We start from the raw sequence: 16,515 nt of genomic DNA, 5'->3' as shown, positions 1-16,515 counted from the left end.
GGGGGTGTACGTACACCCCTTATACACACCCCTCCCCCTGTGCACCCCCTATGTGTCACCACTACCACATAGACATTGTTTTTTTCAGAATCACTGCTCTCCCAGGAGAAGCCATGAGTATGCAGATGTTCAGGATTTTTCTCCTAAAGCAAAAAGGTCTGAGAACAACCAATCACTCCTGGGAGTTTCTCCTGAAAAAAAGTGAATGTATGTACAAGTTTTCTTTTGAGAGAAGCCAGTCCGCCAGCACCCCAGGATACCTTGTGTCTCCCTCCCTTTGTCCCAGGTGGAGAGGGGGATAGTGTTGCTCCAGCCGGATTCTTCTGCTCCAAAGCAGAAAGCAAAGCATGCCTCCCTGGAAATCCCACTTCGTGCTGCAGGGAGACACAGCCTGCAAGGAAGTCTGGGTCAGCCAATCAGGGTTGTCCTGTGAACTGCTGCAATCTCTCTCAGTGAGACTGAAAAGAAGTCCACAGTACATGCCGATATATGTGCACAAGGGCTCCCTGGCTGCACAACATGAACACTGCAAGCTCTCTGCTCTTCAGGGGCTCAGTTTTGAATGTCTATTCAGGCATCTCCAAGTAAGTTCTTCCCCACCCCACCAAGAGAACAAATGTGGGAAAGTTCTCCCAGGTCATTTGAACATGGGTACACAGCCCATGGTGCCACATCTGTCTTCATACAATGACTATTATGCCTTAGTCAGAACAAACAGCAACTGCTCTGGCTGAGTTGACAGTTTAAGGAAGGGCAGATTTTTAGCCTTAAGCTTCTAATATGTATTATTTTAACTATTTTTATTTGTGAACTATTTTCGAAGGTTCTTTTAAACCCATGCCATCAATTTTAATAGAGTGTGTCTTGCGACATGTCTTGCAATATTTATATATTTTCCCTAGGAACTACCTTAGAGGGCTCCAACTCAGAATCCAATATATTTCAGCTTTACTGAAAAGACTCCTTTCACTCACCCAAGCATCTGTTAGAATTTTGGCCAGAAGCTTAAACAGAAGCTTAACTGTGAAGAAGAGTCTAGCTTGCAAGTAGACTTTGCTAAGAAGGCAGCACAAAATATTCAAGTACTTTTTTCTATTTAGTCGCTGTCAACAAGTCCATTGTCTAGGAACTGACTGAACAAAATGGCAGGATCTTCAGAGGATGTGGACACTCTTACTTTGCCTTGATTGACAGGTATTCCATTGCAACACACCAAGGAAGACCACCATAACTAATTTGGAAATCTTCCCTGCAAGTTAAAGGCTATGTACAGACATCTGGGCAGATTACGGAATGCGGGGAGGGGCTGGGTAGAGCTAAAATAGCCCAGTGCCGGGGGGTGGGTAGGGAAAGCACAGCCCCAGGCTGGGGCCAGTGGCTGTTCTTTCCCAGCCCCAGGGCTATGCTGGGAACTGCACAGAAGTTCAGTTATATCAGTGTTGCTGGACCCGATTTAAATTAGATTGCTTTCAAGGTACAGTGAACACAGATCAGGTTCACTATTTTAGACCAATCTAACTGTCCTGAACTTCTGTACAGTTCAAACTTAGACTGATCTAGCTAAGGATCTAAGTGTTGAAGTATGCACCTAGGCAAACTAAGTTAGATCAGATGGTCATTTTAAATACCATTTAACCTACCCAAACATCTGTTTGAACCCCAAGAGTCACATTTAAACAATTTTTTAAATTAGTTTATCAATACATCCCTTCACTCCAAAAGCAGGTTATGCAGAAAGTAAATTTTTGTCAACATGAAAATTTGTAAGATGTATAGTAACATCATGCTATCTAGAACATGGGTGATTTGTAAGGGGAGTATGTGCCCTCCCCCACCCCGAGATTGACCCTCGCCAGCTGGGGAGTGAGGGCACCAAGTGAAATGCCAGCCGGTACCCTCCCTCCCTGATATTGGCCCCTGCCAGCACTTCCAGTTTTGCCAACAGTGATGCGATCAGCTACTGGGGACCCTCCCACCCCGATCAACCGCTGGTGCCCCGCCAGACTCTGGAGGCACCAGTCGCCCACGATTGAGACCAATTAACATGAACAGATGTTTGGGACTAAACATAACTGCTTTATAGAATAACAAAAGGAATATACGGTGTCCCAAGCAAAACAGATAACTATTATTGTAGCATTTCCCAGATGAAAGAAATATTTTACTGTATTCATCCTTAGATTATTAAAAATAAAATATGTAGTGCGACTTCCAGCAACTTCAAACTATAAATAAAATCCAGGCCTCAGTAATGATCCTTTGCAGGTGGTACATATAAACAAGCCCTAAGGAAAAAAACACAACCTCATTCACTTAGTCTTGCAATAAACAAGTAATCTTATGAGTAAAGTGAGTAGAGCAACACTTTGGGAGGAAAGAAGCTTTACAGATGTGACAGCACAACTGTTCTTTCACCTTAGCATTCAGCTAACTATTTCAGCCCCTGTCCACAGGTTGTCCAAAAGAGTAATATATAAAATATTAGGTTTTACTATAGCGCATGAAGAAACTTCAGCATTTCCATCATCATCTTTATTTCCAATAAAGTACAATTGTGCCATTAAAAAAAAAAAAAAAAATTTATATATTTTTTCTTGGTCAGTCTCAACAAATTAGTTTGCACATTTTTTTTTCCATAAAGAAAAAAAAAAAATCCAATATTTAAACTGAATGGTTGGTTCTCTAGCACTTAGAAGCTGGAGGGCTCGGAACTGTTTGCTTGGTAAGTAGAAGCAGGAAGGAAAAAGAAAAAGTGTGAGTAGTACCTAAAAATAAATAAATAAATAAATAAATAAATAAATAAATAAATAGGACAACCTTACAAGGCAGATAAGATACGGTGGTGCTTGTTTGGGTATATTCATTTTAATAATCACTAAATATTTTTGAAGCCTTCAGTTAAGTCAGTCACTACATACACCCCCTGCATCCTCTTTTTCTTCATTTAAGATTATGGACAAGAACAGGGAGAATATTTCAGGATGAGAGCTGGAAAAATCATGTGAAAAAATGCTTGGGAAGTAAGGAATGGCAACTGGGAAATAGTCACAGGAGGCTGCTTAGAAATAGACTAGAAGCTTTCCAAAAAACGTTAAAGAATCTCACACGATTATTTTAGACAAGCAGTAAGAATAACTTTCCAAGGTTCTCTCATCATTAGTGATAATTATCTTTAAAGGAGTAGCCTCTAAAGAAGTAAACTTTATTTATAAATAGCAGAACATGAATAATAGGAAGTTTTCCAGGTCTTTTAAATATGGATTTGGTTTTTGTGTATAAAGTTAATGAATGTCAGACTATGCCACCTACACTTTTAATGGCCTGCTTTCAACAAGCTGCAAAGGTGCACCGCCACTTGCATTACAGTAGAATAATTAATTCATTTGCAATTATTTGTCCAATGACTATCAAAAAAGATATTCATTATTTCTGATATTTACATACATCAGAAATAAGAATCTCCCTCATTTAGGAACAAGAGAAACATTAAGGTGTTGGAAGAAATAAAAATATATTAGCCACCTTCTCCCTGGCCCATTTTTAATCTAAGTACAGTAACCTTCTTCAATAACCGGTCATGAAGACATTCAATTCAATAAACCAAGTTCTGGGGAGAAGCAATATTCCATTTAGAGTACAAGCAAGATATTTAAAGAACTACTACAGCAAAGGACACAAGTGAAGCTCCGACTGGCTTGGCCAAAAAAGAAAAATACTGTTTTAAAACTGCAGATATATTTCCCCCGACTTCATCCTACCTCAGGTCCAATTTTATGACATTTCATGTATAGGCAGATGTCATGGGCGGGGTCCTATAGGAGGGCCGTGATCTCCTCAAAACCCCCTCCCCGTGCCAAGTTGGCCAAAGGGCACCCTCAGATTCTCGCCCACCACGTCTTTGATGTTCCAGCGTATTAGGGAGGCTGCCTCACGTCTCCTTGGACACGGTTACTTCTGGCCCTGTGAACTCCCGAACTCTTCGCGGGTCTTACTCTATGATGGGTGCTTCAGGACACCCTAGCCTTAAGGGCTATGCGTGGGCTCCAACCACCCCTTATACCATGCCCCAAGCCTCGCAGGTGGAATAGACGTTGGTCTGTCAGGTCTACACTCGCCCTCTCTTGGGGCCCTCTCTGTAGCACTGCCCTCTCTCAGGGCTCCTCTGCAGTGCCAACCTCTCTCTAGGGCCTTCTTAAGTGTCGCCCCCTTCTCTAGGGCCTTCTCAGTACTGCTGCCCCCTTCTGGGGCTCTCCGTGCCCACACTGGGTCTTCTCAGTAATACTGCCCCTCTCCTGGGGCTCTCCATGCCTACACTGGGCCTTCTCAGTCAAGCCGCCCCCTCTCGGGGCTCTCCTATAACACCGCCCCCTCTCAGGGCTCGCCAGTCAGCTGTCCCCTTCTCTGGCGCTCGCTGCGCCTGCTCTGGGGCTTCTCAACTGCCCCTCTCTGGGGCTGGGGTCTATGCACCCCGTACGCAGTGCCCTTACTGGCGCTGGGGTCCCGACGCTGCTGTGGGTTCCCCATGAGGCCTCCTCCAACCCCTAACAGCCTCACCCAAACCACCGGTGTAACAAACAGCAACACAAACTCGAGCCTCCTGGCTATAACTTAAACATAAGCCACCTGGCTATAACAACATTGCTCAAGCATCTTAGAGCTGCCATAAGCTGTACCTGCGGTCAGGCTTCTTCCCGCATCCTGGCTTAGGGAGGTCCTGCCTCTCTGGCTGCTGGCAGGGAACTGCCTCTGGCCTCCTGCCTGTGATTTATATAGGAGCCAGGCCCTGCCCCTTTCAGTCAGCTGATATCCTGGTTGCCCTGGCAACCCACAGCTGGGCTCCTTATTTCCAGCTAGGGCTCTTTCCCCGGCAGTTTCCCCTCTTTAGGAGCTTGGCACCTAAGTGCCCTGTGACAGCAGACATTAGGTAACCAAGTCAATAAAAGGAACTGCTTGACAAATGAACGCCAATGTCTTGCTATCTGTTAACTAGCAACTTCATTGACAGGCACTGACTGCCTCTTTCCAGGGGTAGAAGAGCCAAAGATGCCCTCCACTCCACACCATTAAAGCAGAGGAGCACACAAAGAAAATGAAATAAGTGTTAATATGGGTGAACCATGGGGACAAAACATGTTAACAGGCCTCAAAGAAAAAGGGATGCAGAATGAACTAATGTCAAAGGGTGTGAACTGCAGGTGGAAGACCTGCCTTACAAATCAGAACTGGACAATGGAGGAAATAAAATTTGAGAATGGGAGGAATGAGGTGTCCTGAAGCACGCAGGTATATTGTAGCAGACTTAAGAAGAATTTTTTAAACTGTCTCTCTCATATTATATATAAGGGTCTTCCAGGAAAGACAGCAGGGAGACTGAACTTTTTTTTTTTTTTTCCCCCCCAGAAGTCAGCCTAATAACAGGAATCCCACCAAAGGCAGCAGACACATTAAAAGCAGTTTTTACTCAAATACTGTTAAGAGAGACAACATGAAGGATGGAATCAGTGAGCTCATATAACAGTGTGGGTGGAGAGAGTTACAATAAAATAAACCACAGGAGAGGAGAGAAGTGAAAAACTATCAAAGTTATTAGGAGAGAATATGGAAAAGAAAAGAAGAGACAGGGAAGAAGGTGAAGAATGTTCAAGTAGTGGACAGAAAGTGGGAATCCAAGGCCTGTCTTCAAGACAGAACTACATTTGATGAATAAGGGTCAAGAAAGAAGAAAGTCAAATTAACAGAGCAGTCAAACTGCTATAGCAGAGAATCACTGTTACAGCATGCACTGAAATTAATCCTTGGAATTTCTGAAATCCTCTTATATAGATTCAGAAGTGTCACCTCTAACACCTACCTGCTATGCCATGGATAATAACCTTCTTTTTTCACATCTTCCTCACTGTGTGAATCAACAGACAGATTACTTGGTTGGTGCACACAGCTGCTAACACACACACACACACTACTAAGGACAGAACCTGTTATGTTTTTCCCCAGCAGTTACCTTGTTTATTTGTCTTACCTCTTTGTTAACATAGTTTGGCTCTTCAGTTGTGTTCGATCCAGGCTAGAAATGTTACCCCATCTATCAATAGAATCATGTGTGTGAGCCACTTTTCTACCTGCACTTAAACCTATTATGCTAATAAAATGATTAGGACAAGGACTTAGGATTTTATGAGTTTTTACAGAGCCAAGTACACCAATATGGTTTTAAAAAAAAAAAAAAAAAGAATGTGCCGTCATTACCAAATACCCAACTGTCAATGCATTTCCTTCTCTTTGATTTAAAATAAAGGAGTTCAGACACCCAGTTAATGTAATGATTTTAAAAAAAAAGTGACTACTCAAAGATAAAACTTTTCTGTTTACCTAAACTAATATTGTATGTGCAGCAGCAGTTCAAGTTTGCTTTCACTACTCTGCTGTTGCGCTGCCATCCTGACCTATGACTTAGGAGTAATGCTAGCAGAAGTGAGAAAGTATGTTATTCTTTATGCCCATTTAAACCTTGGGTTTGTGAATAAGTTACTCAGCAAGTCAAGATGGACATTAATGTAATCAAAACTGAGCCAAAGGCTTATTTTATACATCGCCACAGAACAACACAGTAGTAATAATTGTCAGCGATTAAAGCCTGGCTTAAACTCTGCCAATGGTAAACCTAAACTGAAATTCCAAATTGGATACAGGCACTTATTAACAACCTATATCCCATTTTAACTTTCTATGGTTTTTCCACTGTCTCATTCTATAGGATATCTAAGGTTCAAGTTTCTACTAACCATCAGAGCAGAAGCTTCAGAAATTAGTGGTTTGAGAGCAATAATGTGTTTTTAACATTGATCTGGAGGAACCAGATCTAGGAATGACACTACTGCTATACATCACCTCAACAATGCATGTCATCTTTCTCCCTAGAACCCAACATTAGATGGGAATCAGTTTCTGTAACGCTTTAGTCAGGATTGCAGTGATAGTATCATACACTAGACACTGCCCTGGATGCGGGCAGGGAGGGGAGGCACAGACTATGGTAACAGAGTACTGGTTGTTTTAAGTGTCGGAAGCGGACAGACATTTGGATCTCCCCTCAGCGTACACTCTGCCACCTCTTTAAATTTTAAGAACACACACGCACCTTATAACCTTCAGTGATAAAATGTATCACATGTTACAAAAGAAAGAAAGTTGAGTAGGGTTACCATACGTCTAGGTTTTCCCAGATGTGTCCTCTTTTTTGGCTCCATGTCCTTGTGTCCAGGTGGGTTTTTAAAATGCAAGCAAATGTCTGGGTTTTTGCTTTGCCTCTGCTTTCCTGGGCTGACTGCTTGGGGCTGGGAGCAGTGGGCAAGGTGATTGACTTTTAGGAGTCACATGCTCTCCGCATGGGCCCCGGCAATCTGCTTCCAGGTAAAGAGACAACGTGCACAAGCATGCACGCGAGAGCAGCTTGGGCCGCAGGTCAGGAGTATGGGGCATCGGCAGGGCAGGAAGCTATGGGTCAGGAGCTGCTTGGGCAGCAGTGCTGGTGGGGTTAGGGATCTGAGGGCTGGAAGGGAGGGGCACCAGCAGCATTGGGGGGGCAAGAGGCTGCAGGTCAGGAGTGGGGGGGCAGGGACTTAGGAGTGAGGAACAAAAGGCAGGGCACAGGTAGGTCATTGCTGCCCCCCCAAATCACATTGTTATTCCAAATAAGGCCTTTTTATCCTGTTCCATTAGTGTAAATTAATAATAAAATGTTCAGTATTCCAAAGGTTGTTTGGGGTTTGTTTTTTTATAAAAAACAAAAACAAAAAACCCCACAAAGAACAACTCAAGAAGTGCAATTCAGAAATATAAAAAAGGAAATTAGATTGTCCTGTAAAAAATAATTACATCTTAATTGAAAGTTAATAGACTCATGAACAAATCTGGCTGTAACACAGGGCAAAAATATATTACTCTATGAGAAAGACAGAGAAAGAATAGGAACCGTATAATCAATGGCATTTGAGAGAATTTAAGATCATGACTTTCCCTGCTCTAGCACAGAGTTAGCATTGTTTATACTGCTCTGGGGGCTGCTCAAAGATTTTAAAAAGATGACTAAGCCACATTTTCCAAACCAAGTAATTGTATTTCCAGAGCAGAGGTGGAAACCCAGTCTTCTTCACATATTTCCCTAAATATTTAATACATTTATGAAAAAAAAATATAACCATCTTCTTTGCAAATCCTTAGTAAGTTTTTAAAGGATTAAGAACTTTGGTACAGCAAGTGCACACTTAAAGTGAAGATTTATTGCTTAAAAAAGTTAAAAGTGTGGGGCTCACCCAGTGAAAGAAAAGAGCAAACTCCTATATTGCCAAACAGATAACATTATATATGCGTGCGTGCACACACACACACACACACACACACACCACCATCCACCCACCCCACAAGGCAACATTTTTCTAGACACATTAGGATCTATCCTTAAACCTGAAAGAGCTCTTCCATTGTTTCCAACGAAAGAAATATATAGTATAAACTATACCATGTTTTTACATAAACACCTGCTTACATGCTTTGGAATGGATAATGTTCTAGCAAGTGAAAAACAACCAAATGCATTTCAATTAAATAAGGTTTTAACTGTGCCATTCCTCTTCCCATACAAAGAAAAAATAGTTTGAGAGAAAAAAAAACGCAGTCATCTGCATTAGAAACGTGCCAATAACACCACATATTTTACTAAAGAAAAATCTATTTGCTACAATAATTTTCTAATCTACTTTCCATACAAAAGGTTAAAACTTCAAAACTGTACAGTTTTGGTTGGGATTTAACTGGAACTGTCATAGCTTTTGACTCTCCAGGGGACAGGTCAAAGCAATATTTTTCTTGAAGGCTCTGTTGTTGCCTGCCACACAATCAGAGATTTTCCTCTTCATTGTCCTAACAGTGGACACAGCCATAGAAGTCTAAAGAACCCAGTCAACAACTGGGTTCCTCTATATCCCCCAACACCTGGAGGTCAACTGCTAGGACCCCCATTAGATTTCATTGCAGTACTAACCTCAAATATGTACAGCAAAGAAGAATTCAAGCCAAGAACTCAGGCAACAAGGAGTTCAAGTGAACATAAAATTAGAATGCCAGGTCTGTGGCTAGAGAAGTGGGTAAAAATAGGGCAGGAGGGAACATAAACTGAAATCAGATGTTTTTAGTTTAAAGGTATAAATGTTATTGCTCATTCCTCATGATTCTCTACTTAAAGTTTATTTTGTTTTGTTTTTTTGTGAGGGAGGCTCTGCCATCTTTTTCTATTTCTTGGTGCCTCCTAACCCCTTGATTTCTACATGCTATTTCCAATTCGGCAATGGCAGCTTACATACGGTTGCAGACAGACAAGAACAATTAGCCCTTACTAGCATATAATAATTTTTTTTAAAAAAAGGTCTATCCAACCCAGAAGTAGACCAGCTTCAACATTTAACTTAATAGAAGAATGCCTCTGATCCCCTCTGGACACTTAAACTGTATCTGACAAAGTCTTATTGTTTCCACCCAGCACATAAATAAAAGTTACTCAGGAGTTACAATGGTTCTTATATTTCTGCCAGCCAAACTGTTGTCTTGGGTGCACTTTTACATACAAATCACTGGGACGATAATATGCTCTGTGATCACTTTACTAGAACAATCAAACACTAATACGAAAGTGAAGTGATTCAATATTGCAGAGAGTTTGTAATTGTTTTAATGGAAGCCTGAAGTTATGAAAGAAAAAGTATTTCAGATGTCTTTGACACTGGTGTTTGACCCTTATTTTTCCTTCTGACAAGATACCATCCCTCTTGGACAAGGTTTTTTGGAGGGGTGGGGGGAGGGAACACTGTCTGCTTTCCTTTATTTATCTATTACCCTCCCACACATTTTTTCACCCTAGTAGCCACATTCCCCAACCTCTAAAGTTCCCTTGATCTCATTCCCACAGCAACACCCTCTGATAGTGAAGGGCTGTATCATCACCACCACAGTGCTTTACAAAAAAGCCACAACAACAACTACCACCACCAGCTACAATTCCCAACTTGAAAAGTTTTATTGAGAGTTAAACCAACTCTCAAATGTAGGAAGATGAAAACACTGCACTAGTGTCAAACAATCGTTATATCAGTTTAGTTTAAGTAGCTGCAGTACGAAGTGCCAGTAAGTAGCAGTTTTTGGATAGCTGCCACATAACTCAATAGCCTGTATGACAGTTATACATTAGAACTATTTAATATTAAGTGGCTCTTTATTGCTACAAGTATGCAAAAGGCCCTATGGGCATCTTTACCCATACTCGGGGGGGGGGGGTGCTTTAATTAGAGCAACTCTCTGGAGCTGCTCTAATTTAATGTATTCAGCATCCAGCGTTTCAAAATGGTGGCAGAGGTGTTTTAACTAAAGCTCATTTGACAAGCTTTAGTTAAAGTGCCCCTCCCATCATTATGAAGTATGGGCACTCTGAATACATAAGATGCCGAGGCTGGCATGGTCCAGCAGGCTCAATTACAGCGTATCGGAGCAGACGTCCCTTATGTCTGCATGTACGCCATCATTCCATAATGATCTTTTAGTTTGTAAGTCTATTATCTACACTCCTTAATTGGTGCATGATTTATCTTGTGTTCTAGGATTAAATTGCTTGTTAGAACACCACCAGAATAGAGTTTAATTTCATGAAAACCTCAGGTCAGTATTTGTCAACAATTCAAAGACTTCAATGAGTGACTACCTTTATTCAGGAGAGGCAGTTCCATTTCTGGGTATGGGCATCCAAGTCTGAATGTAGTTATATTGACAACAGCATGTCAGCCAAATTTATGATTCTAGCTAAATTAGTATCATAAGCACAACAGTCTTACTCTTTTCCTTCATTGTCTACATCTGTATGGATTAAAATTCTGCAGTTCTGTAGAAGTTTTGCTTTAAAAAAATCCTTACTAAAAACAAACAAACAAAAAACACCTAACAGAACTGAAGGCAAGGGGATTTAAAAAAAAAAAGGCAAAGAAACAAAAAAACCCACAAAACCAAAAACCCAACACCATAAGACCTGTACCCACAAACAAACACTGCTCCCCCTCCCCTGGTGTCTTTGCTGCTGTGGCCCCATGCCTCCCAAATGTAGTAACTGGGCATCAGGGCATGACAGAAGCAGCCCTGCACTGCTCAGGCACAGAAACCAGGTACAAGGACAAGGCAAGGGCAGCAGGGGGTTTGAGACCCTGGGACAGGTAAGACCTTCCTCCCCACCCTACTTGCTCTTCAGTACTTGGCACATTCTCCACCCACTCCTCCCCCAGGAAAGTTTTGTCCAGGGTGCTAAACTTGATAGTTATACATCTGGTCCCTCACACCAATTTATTTTTAAAAGTTAAAAAATGATGTTATATACCGAGTTAGTGGTATTAGTAAATCAACATGTATTCTGATCTGTCAAAACAGGGGAAGGGGGAAATAAAGAATCAGATTACATCTTCCTGCCTTCCAAAAGTCATCAGCATACACACTTACATCACCATAAATTGTGTCAGGGTACAGAGCCATTAGTTAATGACATCTTAGTTGCCCACTTAAGTTAGTTTACTTCAAGGTAAGAATACTGGTGCAGCTCACAAGGGTGAAAGGATTTCTTTCTGAACCTGTAAAACCCCATGATAACTTTGTCTGTCTTGAAAGCAATCCCAGTTGAAGAGAAAATAGTAAAATTTACTCCTGCTTCCTCCCCCCCCACTATAAAAACCCATGTTCAACTACAGTAGTTTCTATGAGACGATTAATTTTTCCTCGGGTAAACATTAGGCTGCATGCAAACATTCTTCCTTTGAGAAAAAGAACATGGGAAACTTCTCCAAAAGCCTGTCTCAGTGCAACAGATGGTAAAAATTCCACAGAACAAAGTCATGTAAATGCATCACTATAGTGATCTACAGTGGACTACCAACCATAACATCAGGCCCAAGCCATGTGTATTTTTCCACCCCAAGTAAAAATTAGCTCTCAAAGCAAACACCACAACCCAAAAGACACCCACCCATGGTTCAACTAAGTGTTTCTAAAAGTGAACTACTAAACTTTAGGGTTGTTGGTCTAAGGATATAGGCAGACAAGGTTCTTTGAGCAAGTGTAATCTCTTATTAGCCCACCTAAATAGTTGGAAAAATTGTTCTTTGCAAGCTTTGGGGCAAAAACACTGTTCTAAGCATAAGGAGAGTTTAAACTGCTGGTGTATTCCGATTCCCTCTGATCCTCACTGCTATGTATTTGCATTTTCACAGACCTGCATTTTGCATATTGACTTCTATTCTACCTAGGAGAGCACACATTACACCAGTAAACTTTCCCTATGCCTGAAGAAGGGCGTTTGTACCTGGAAGCTTGCAAAGAACAATTTTTCCAACTATTTAGTTGACCTAATAAAAGTTCTCATCTAAATCAAAGAACCTTGTCTGCCTACTACTAAACTTGACATTTAGCATCTCTTTTGCACAGTGGTGCTCAGTCTTTTAGAGTGGCAGGTCATGTGCTTGCAACCTGGCTGCACTACAACCCCATTTTGGTGGGGGTGGAAAGAAAGTCGACTGCCAATGTCAGCAGAAGAGAAGAGAGAGAGCTTACCTGAGATAAACAACACTTCACCATGGGGGTGGGGAGAGAAAAAAACAAAAACAAAAACGAACAGGTAGGGCAGCTGAGGGAATCAGTAGTACTGCACTGGGCAGGGAAGGAGACACCAGACTGAACTGTTTGCCATTGATCCCTTGTGCCATGGTACAGATCAAGTCACTTTGCAGGGGGATAAATCTGACCCATAAGTTGAGCATCACTAATCCCAACCAATGCATTTATCAGTTACTATATCCAGGAATTTCTTTAATTAGTCATATAAAGAACAAATATATAGGAAAAACAACACAACCTTTTTTCAGCCAGTGTGTATTAAAAGTATTTTCTAAAGTCCACCTGGGTAAATTGGCAATGAAAGACATAATACTGTTATCCTTTCATTTGGGAATTCATTCAAAGGAAATAATTATTTCAAACACTCCTTTCTAGATTACACAATCTTTCCTATAGCCTCATTCAAATGGTAAGGACTGGGAATTGTTTCTCTGCACAAAACCATTGTATTGGAGCAAATAGATAGCAGCAAAGTAGACAGATTCACATGACAAAAAGCATACATGTTGTTTTGAACCTGTGAAATTATAAAATGAAAAACCTGCAAAATTTAGGCATTGGCAGTCCTTTGAGCCAATAAAGTATAAAAGGAAAATCTTCCTCAGAAAATTGCGCTGAATATCTTGAATTTGTTGTTCTACTTCCACCACTTGCAAGGAACTTTTCATGCTGGTTGGATATACTGGACATATAGAATGAAGAACAAACAATTCAAGATCTACCTTATCTATTGCAATTTAAAAAAAGGTGCGAGAGTTGGTTTTTGTAAAAAAAGTTAAAGGGAAGAAAGAAAAAAAAAATAATCAAATTTGTAAGAAGGCAGAGTGGATGGGGGAAATATTCTTTGCACAAGACTCTTAAAAAGTTAGGCAATTCATATATTAAGACTTTTTTCCCCCCAGTATTGTTACTGACCAAAATTTGTGAACATAAATTATGAACATAAGCACAGATTTACTAATTCTGCAGTTCTTGTTTCAGGCAAGTTGCCAAGTAAGTTAGACCACTTCTGACAGCCCCACTGAAGAGACAACAGTTTTGATGATATCTGTTTTACTGTATGAGTCTCTCTAATTATGAAAGACTATTTTGATTAGTACTTTGCATTGCAGTTTCTTTACGACTGTCACATGGAAAGGGCAGTCAGTAATTTGGGCCTTCTAATTCTGAAGCAGGCAAGATACCAATTTCAAATCAATTAAACAAACAACTCTATTTATTAGAGCAAAATTGGTGGATCACAAAATAACAACATTAAGCAATTACTTCTTACTTCATTATTATTATTAGTAATAACAACTGGTTTTGCCATAAGCAATATTTAAAAGACACTAGGTATGCCATTTTATTATATGGAGAGTTAGAGAAGCTGTGCTTAAAACACTGTATTCACAGGCATCTGTTTCAAGTCAAAAAAGTGTCAGTCAGTAAAGTGAGAGATTTTTTTTTTTTTTTTAGGAGAAGGCTAAGAATGCTAATGAAAGATTTATGTTGTAACAAGCTTGGAAGAAACAGCAAAGTTTATTCCTATGTTGCCTAGAATATACCTGCAGGGCTGAACAGACCATGAGCTTCACTTTCAACTTCTCAAAACTGAAATATGCGTATTGTCTGATGTACGAAGAGGCATTAGGAAAATGGCATACTGCGATTTACAGAAAGAAAACAACCACCAAAATTCTGGCCTATGACCTGTGGATTATTATGTCACTAATGCCTTAAAGCAACTGTCAGAACCAAGATAAGAACACAAGAATCCATATGATCACCACCAGGTTAAAAACAACAAGCACACCTCCTTATCTGCTCCACCAAGAGGCTTTTAGGTGGTTAAAAACAACAAGTTTAAAAAAAATCCTGTTTGCCTTTCCCACGCGGATGCGGTCAGCTTTTTACCTTTCAGCTTCCGCAGTTCCCATCTACCTGAACAGTGTCATTTTCTCCACCCTCTACTTAGTCCAACTTCCTGGCTCTCAGAAATGAGTAGATTGCTGCAAAGTTTAGGCTAGCGAGACTCCCCAGGAATGTCTCTCCTACTCAATTAAGCCATTCTTAGCTAGCGCTTTTGCTGGTGTCTGCTGCCAGACTCGATACAGACCAGAACATGAAGCAGCAGGCTCAGACTTGCTTCTGAGAGACCTGGTGACAGGCAGCTTCTGGGAGCGCCTACACCTAGCGGAGAAGGAGTGCTAGCTTTTCACGCGCCAAATCTGCCCTCCCAGGCAGTCTGTTTCCAGGAGGTGACACGGCACTGCTCCGCAGGACCTTGGAGGGCGACCTTGTTGCGTAAGGAGCATGAGCGCGCACACACACACACACACACACACACACACACACACACACACTTGCTGGGGCAATGCCAGGTGCAAGGCACCCACACAGCCCGGCTGGCAGGCGAAGGGGCCCACGTTTCACAGGTCCGAACTCATGCAAGGGACAAAGCAGCTCTTTCATTTCCCTGGAGCCGGGTCCCCAAGCTGTGGTACGCGCACCCCTGGGGGTGGGCAAGACATCCCTGGGGTAGGCGGCAGAAGTTGAGCAATGGCGCAGTTAGTTCTCGGTATCAGCAGAACCGGCACTCGGGGGGTTAAAACACAGGCTGTCCGCCGGTAGCGGGACGCGGCAGCTGGCAAATTAGGCAGCGAGAAAACGTTGGGGAAGCTCGGCTGTGGCGCAAACCCGCCGCCCCGCCCCGGCCCGGCCCGGCCCTTCCCCGCCGGGCGACGCGAGCCCCCGGCCCGCTCGGGCGGCGCCGCCTCTCCCCGGGCAACAGTGGCCCTTGGTGCCGCCCCGGGCGCGCTGCATGTGCCCGGAGCGAGGTGCCCCGTCCCGTCCCCACCCCCCGCGCCCGGATCACCTTGGCGGGAGGCAGGACGCCAGCGACTTGTTGCAGCCCGGCAAGCGGAGGAGAGCCGAGCCCAGCCCAGCTCAGCCCAGCCCGCCCCGCCCGGTTGCGCTTACCCTGCGGGAGGCAAGGCGGCTGCTGCCCCCTCCATGCCGTCAGCTGCGCTCTGGCCGGGCTCCCCGCCTGCCCCCGCGCGGCTCCCCCTGCACCTGCCCGCCGGCCGGCCGGCCGGGCCCCGGCGCAGCGGGAGGCTCGTGGTGCCCCGCGCTCAGCGCAGCCGGGTCCGCGGGCTCCCGCCGCGGCGAGCAGGGGCAGGGCGGCTCCGGGGCTGGAATTTTCCTCTTTCCCGGCGAACCGCCCGGGCGGCTGCGAGCGGCTCCCCTTCCCCATTCCCGCCGCCAGGAGGCCGGGCACAGCGCCCTGCAGGTGGGGAGGAGCCGGCCTGAGCAAAGCCTGCTTCGTACCTCGCTCCCCTTCGGCTGGGCTGTCGGGTCCCTGCTGCCTCCTCTCGGCCCTCGCTGCTGAGACGGCGGCCCTTTTTGTCCCCGTCGGGCACGAAGGGGACAACTCCCCGCTCCCAGGTGAGGGGGATCTCGGAAGATGTCCTCCCCCGGCTGCCTGCGAGCACCTACAGCGGGGAGGGCTCTCGGGCTGGCTTCGCGTCCCTCCGCCTGTTTACTCCCTTCGTGCAGCAATCAGAGCGCCCGCCGGCAAAATGAAACCGACCCGTCCGCCAGCACCGGTGCGCGCTCCTGAGCCCCGGGGCAGGGTTTGACTCCTGCTTGGCTCGTTAGTGCAGTGCTGCTTGGGCCTTGGAAATGCAGAGATATAATCATAATAATTAAAAAAAACCACCAAACAGCTGGCTTTGAAATGGAAAGATTAAAAAAAAACAAACCAACAGCTAATTACATTGTTTCCAAACAGGCCTGGTCATGTTTCTCTTTAGGGTCTATTGTTACTGCGAAAGATTG

At 43.5% G+C, this 16,515-nt stretch overlaps 1 protein-coding gene across 1 annotated transcript in view; it reads right to left on the bottom strand.

Moving 5' to 3' along the window:
- COBLL1 (cordon-bleu WH2 repeat protein like 1) overlaps positions 1-15,808 on the bottom strand; it is a 155,108-nt gene extending 139,300 nt beyond the window's left edge. Inside the window, exon 1 of the mRNA XM_019480442.2 lies at positions 15,658-15,808. Coding sequence (XP_019335987.2) covers positions 15,658-15,692 — 35 coding nt within the window. The 5' untranslated portion in view covers positions 15,693-15,808. The remainder of the gene's footprint in view (positions 1-15,657) is intronic.
- Between the last annotated feature and the right edge of the window lie 707 nt (positions 15,809-16,515).

The sequence above is a fragment of the Alligator mississippiensis genome, chromosome 4 (genome assembly GCF_030867095.1).
Source record: "Alligator mississippiensis isolate rAllMis1 chromosome 4, rAllMis1, whole genome shotgun sequence".
In the NCBI taxonomy this organism is placed as follows: Eukaryota; Metazoa; Chordata; order Crocodylia; family Alligatoridae; genus Alligator; species Alligator mississippiensis.
Note: the sequence above shows the minus strand (reverse complement) of the source record. Positions and strands in the feature narration are given on the sequence as shown.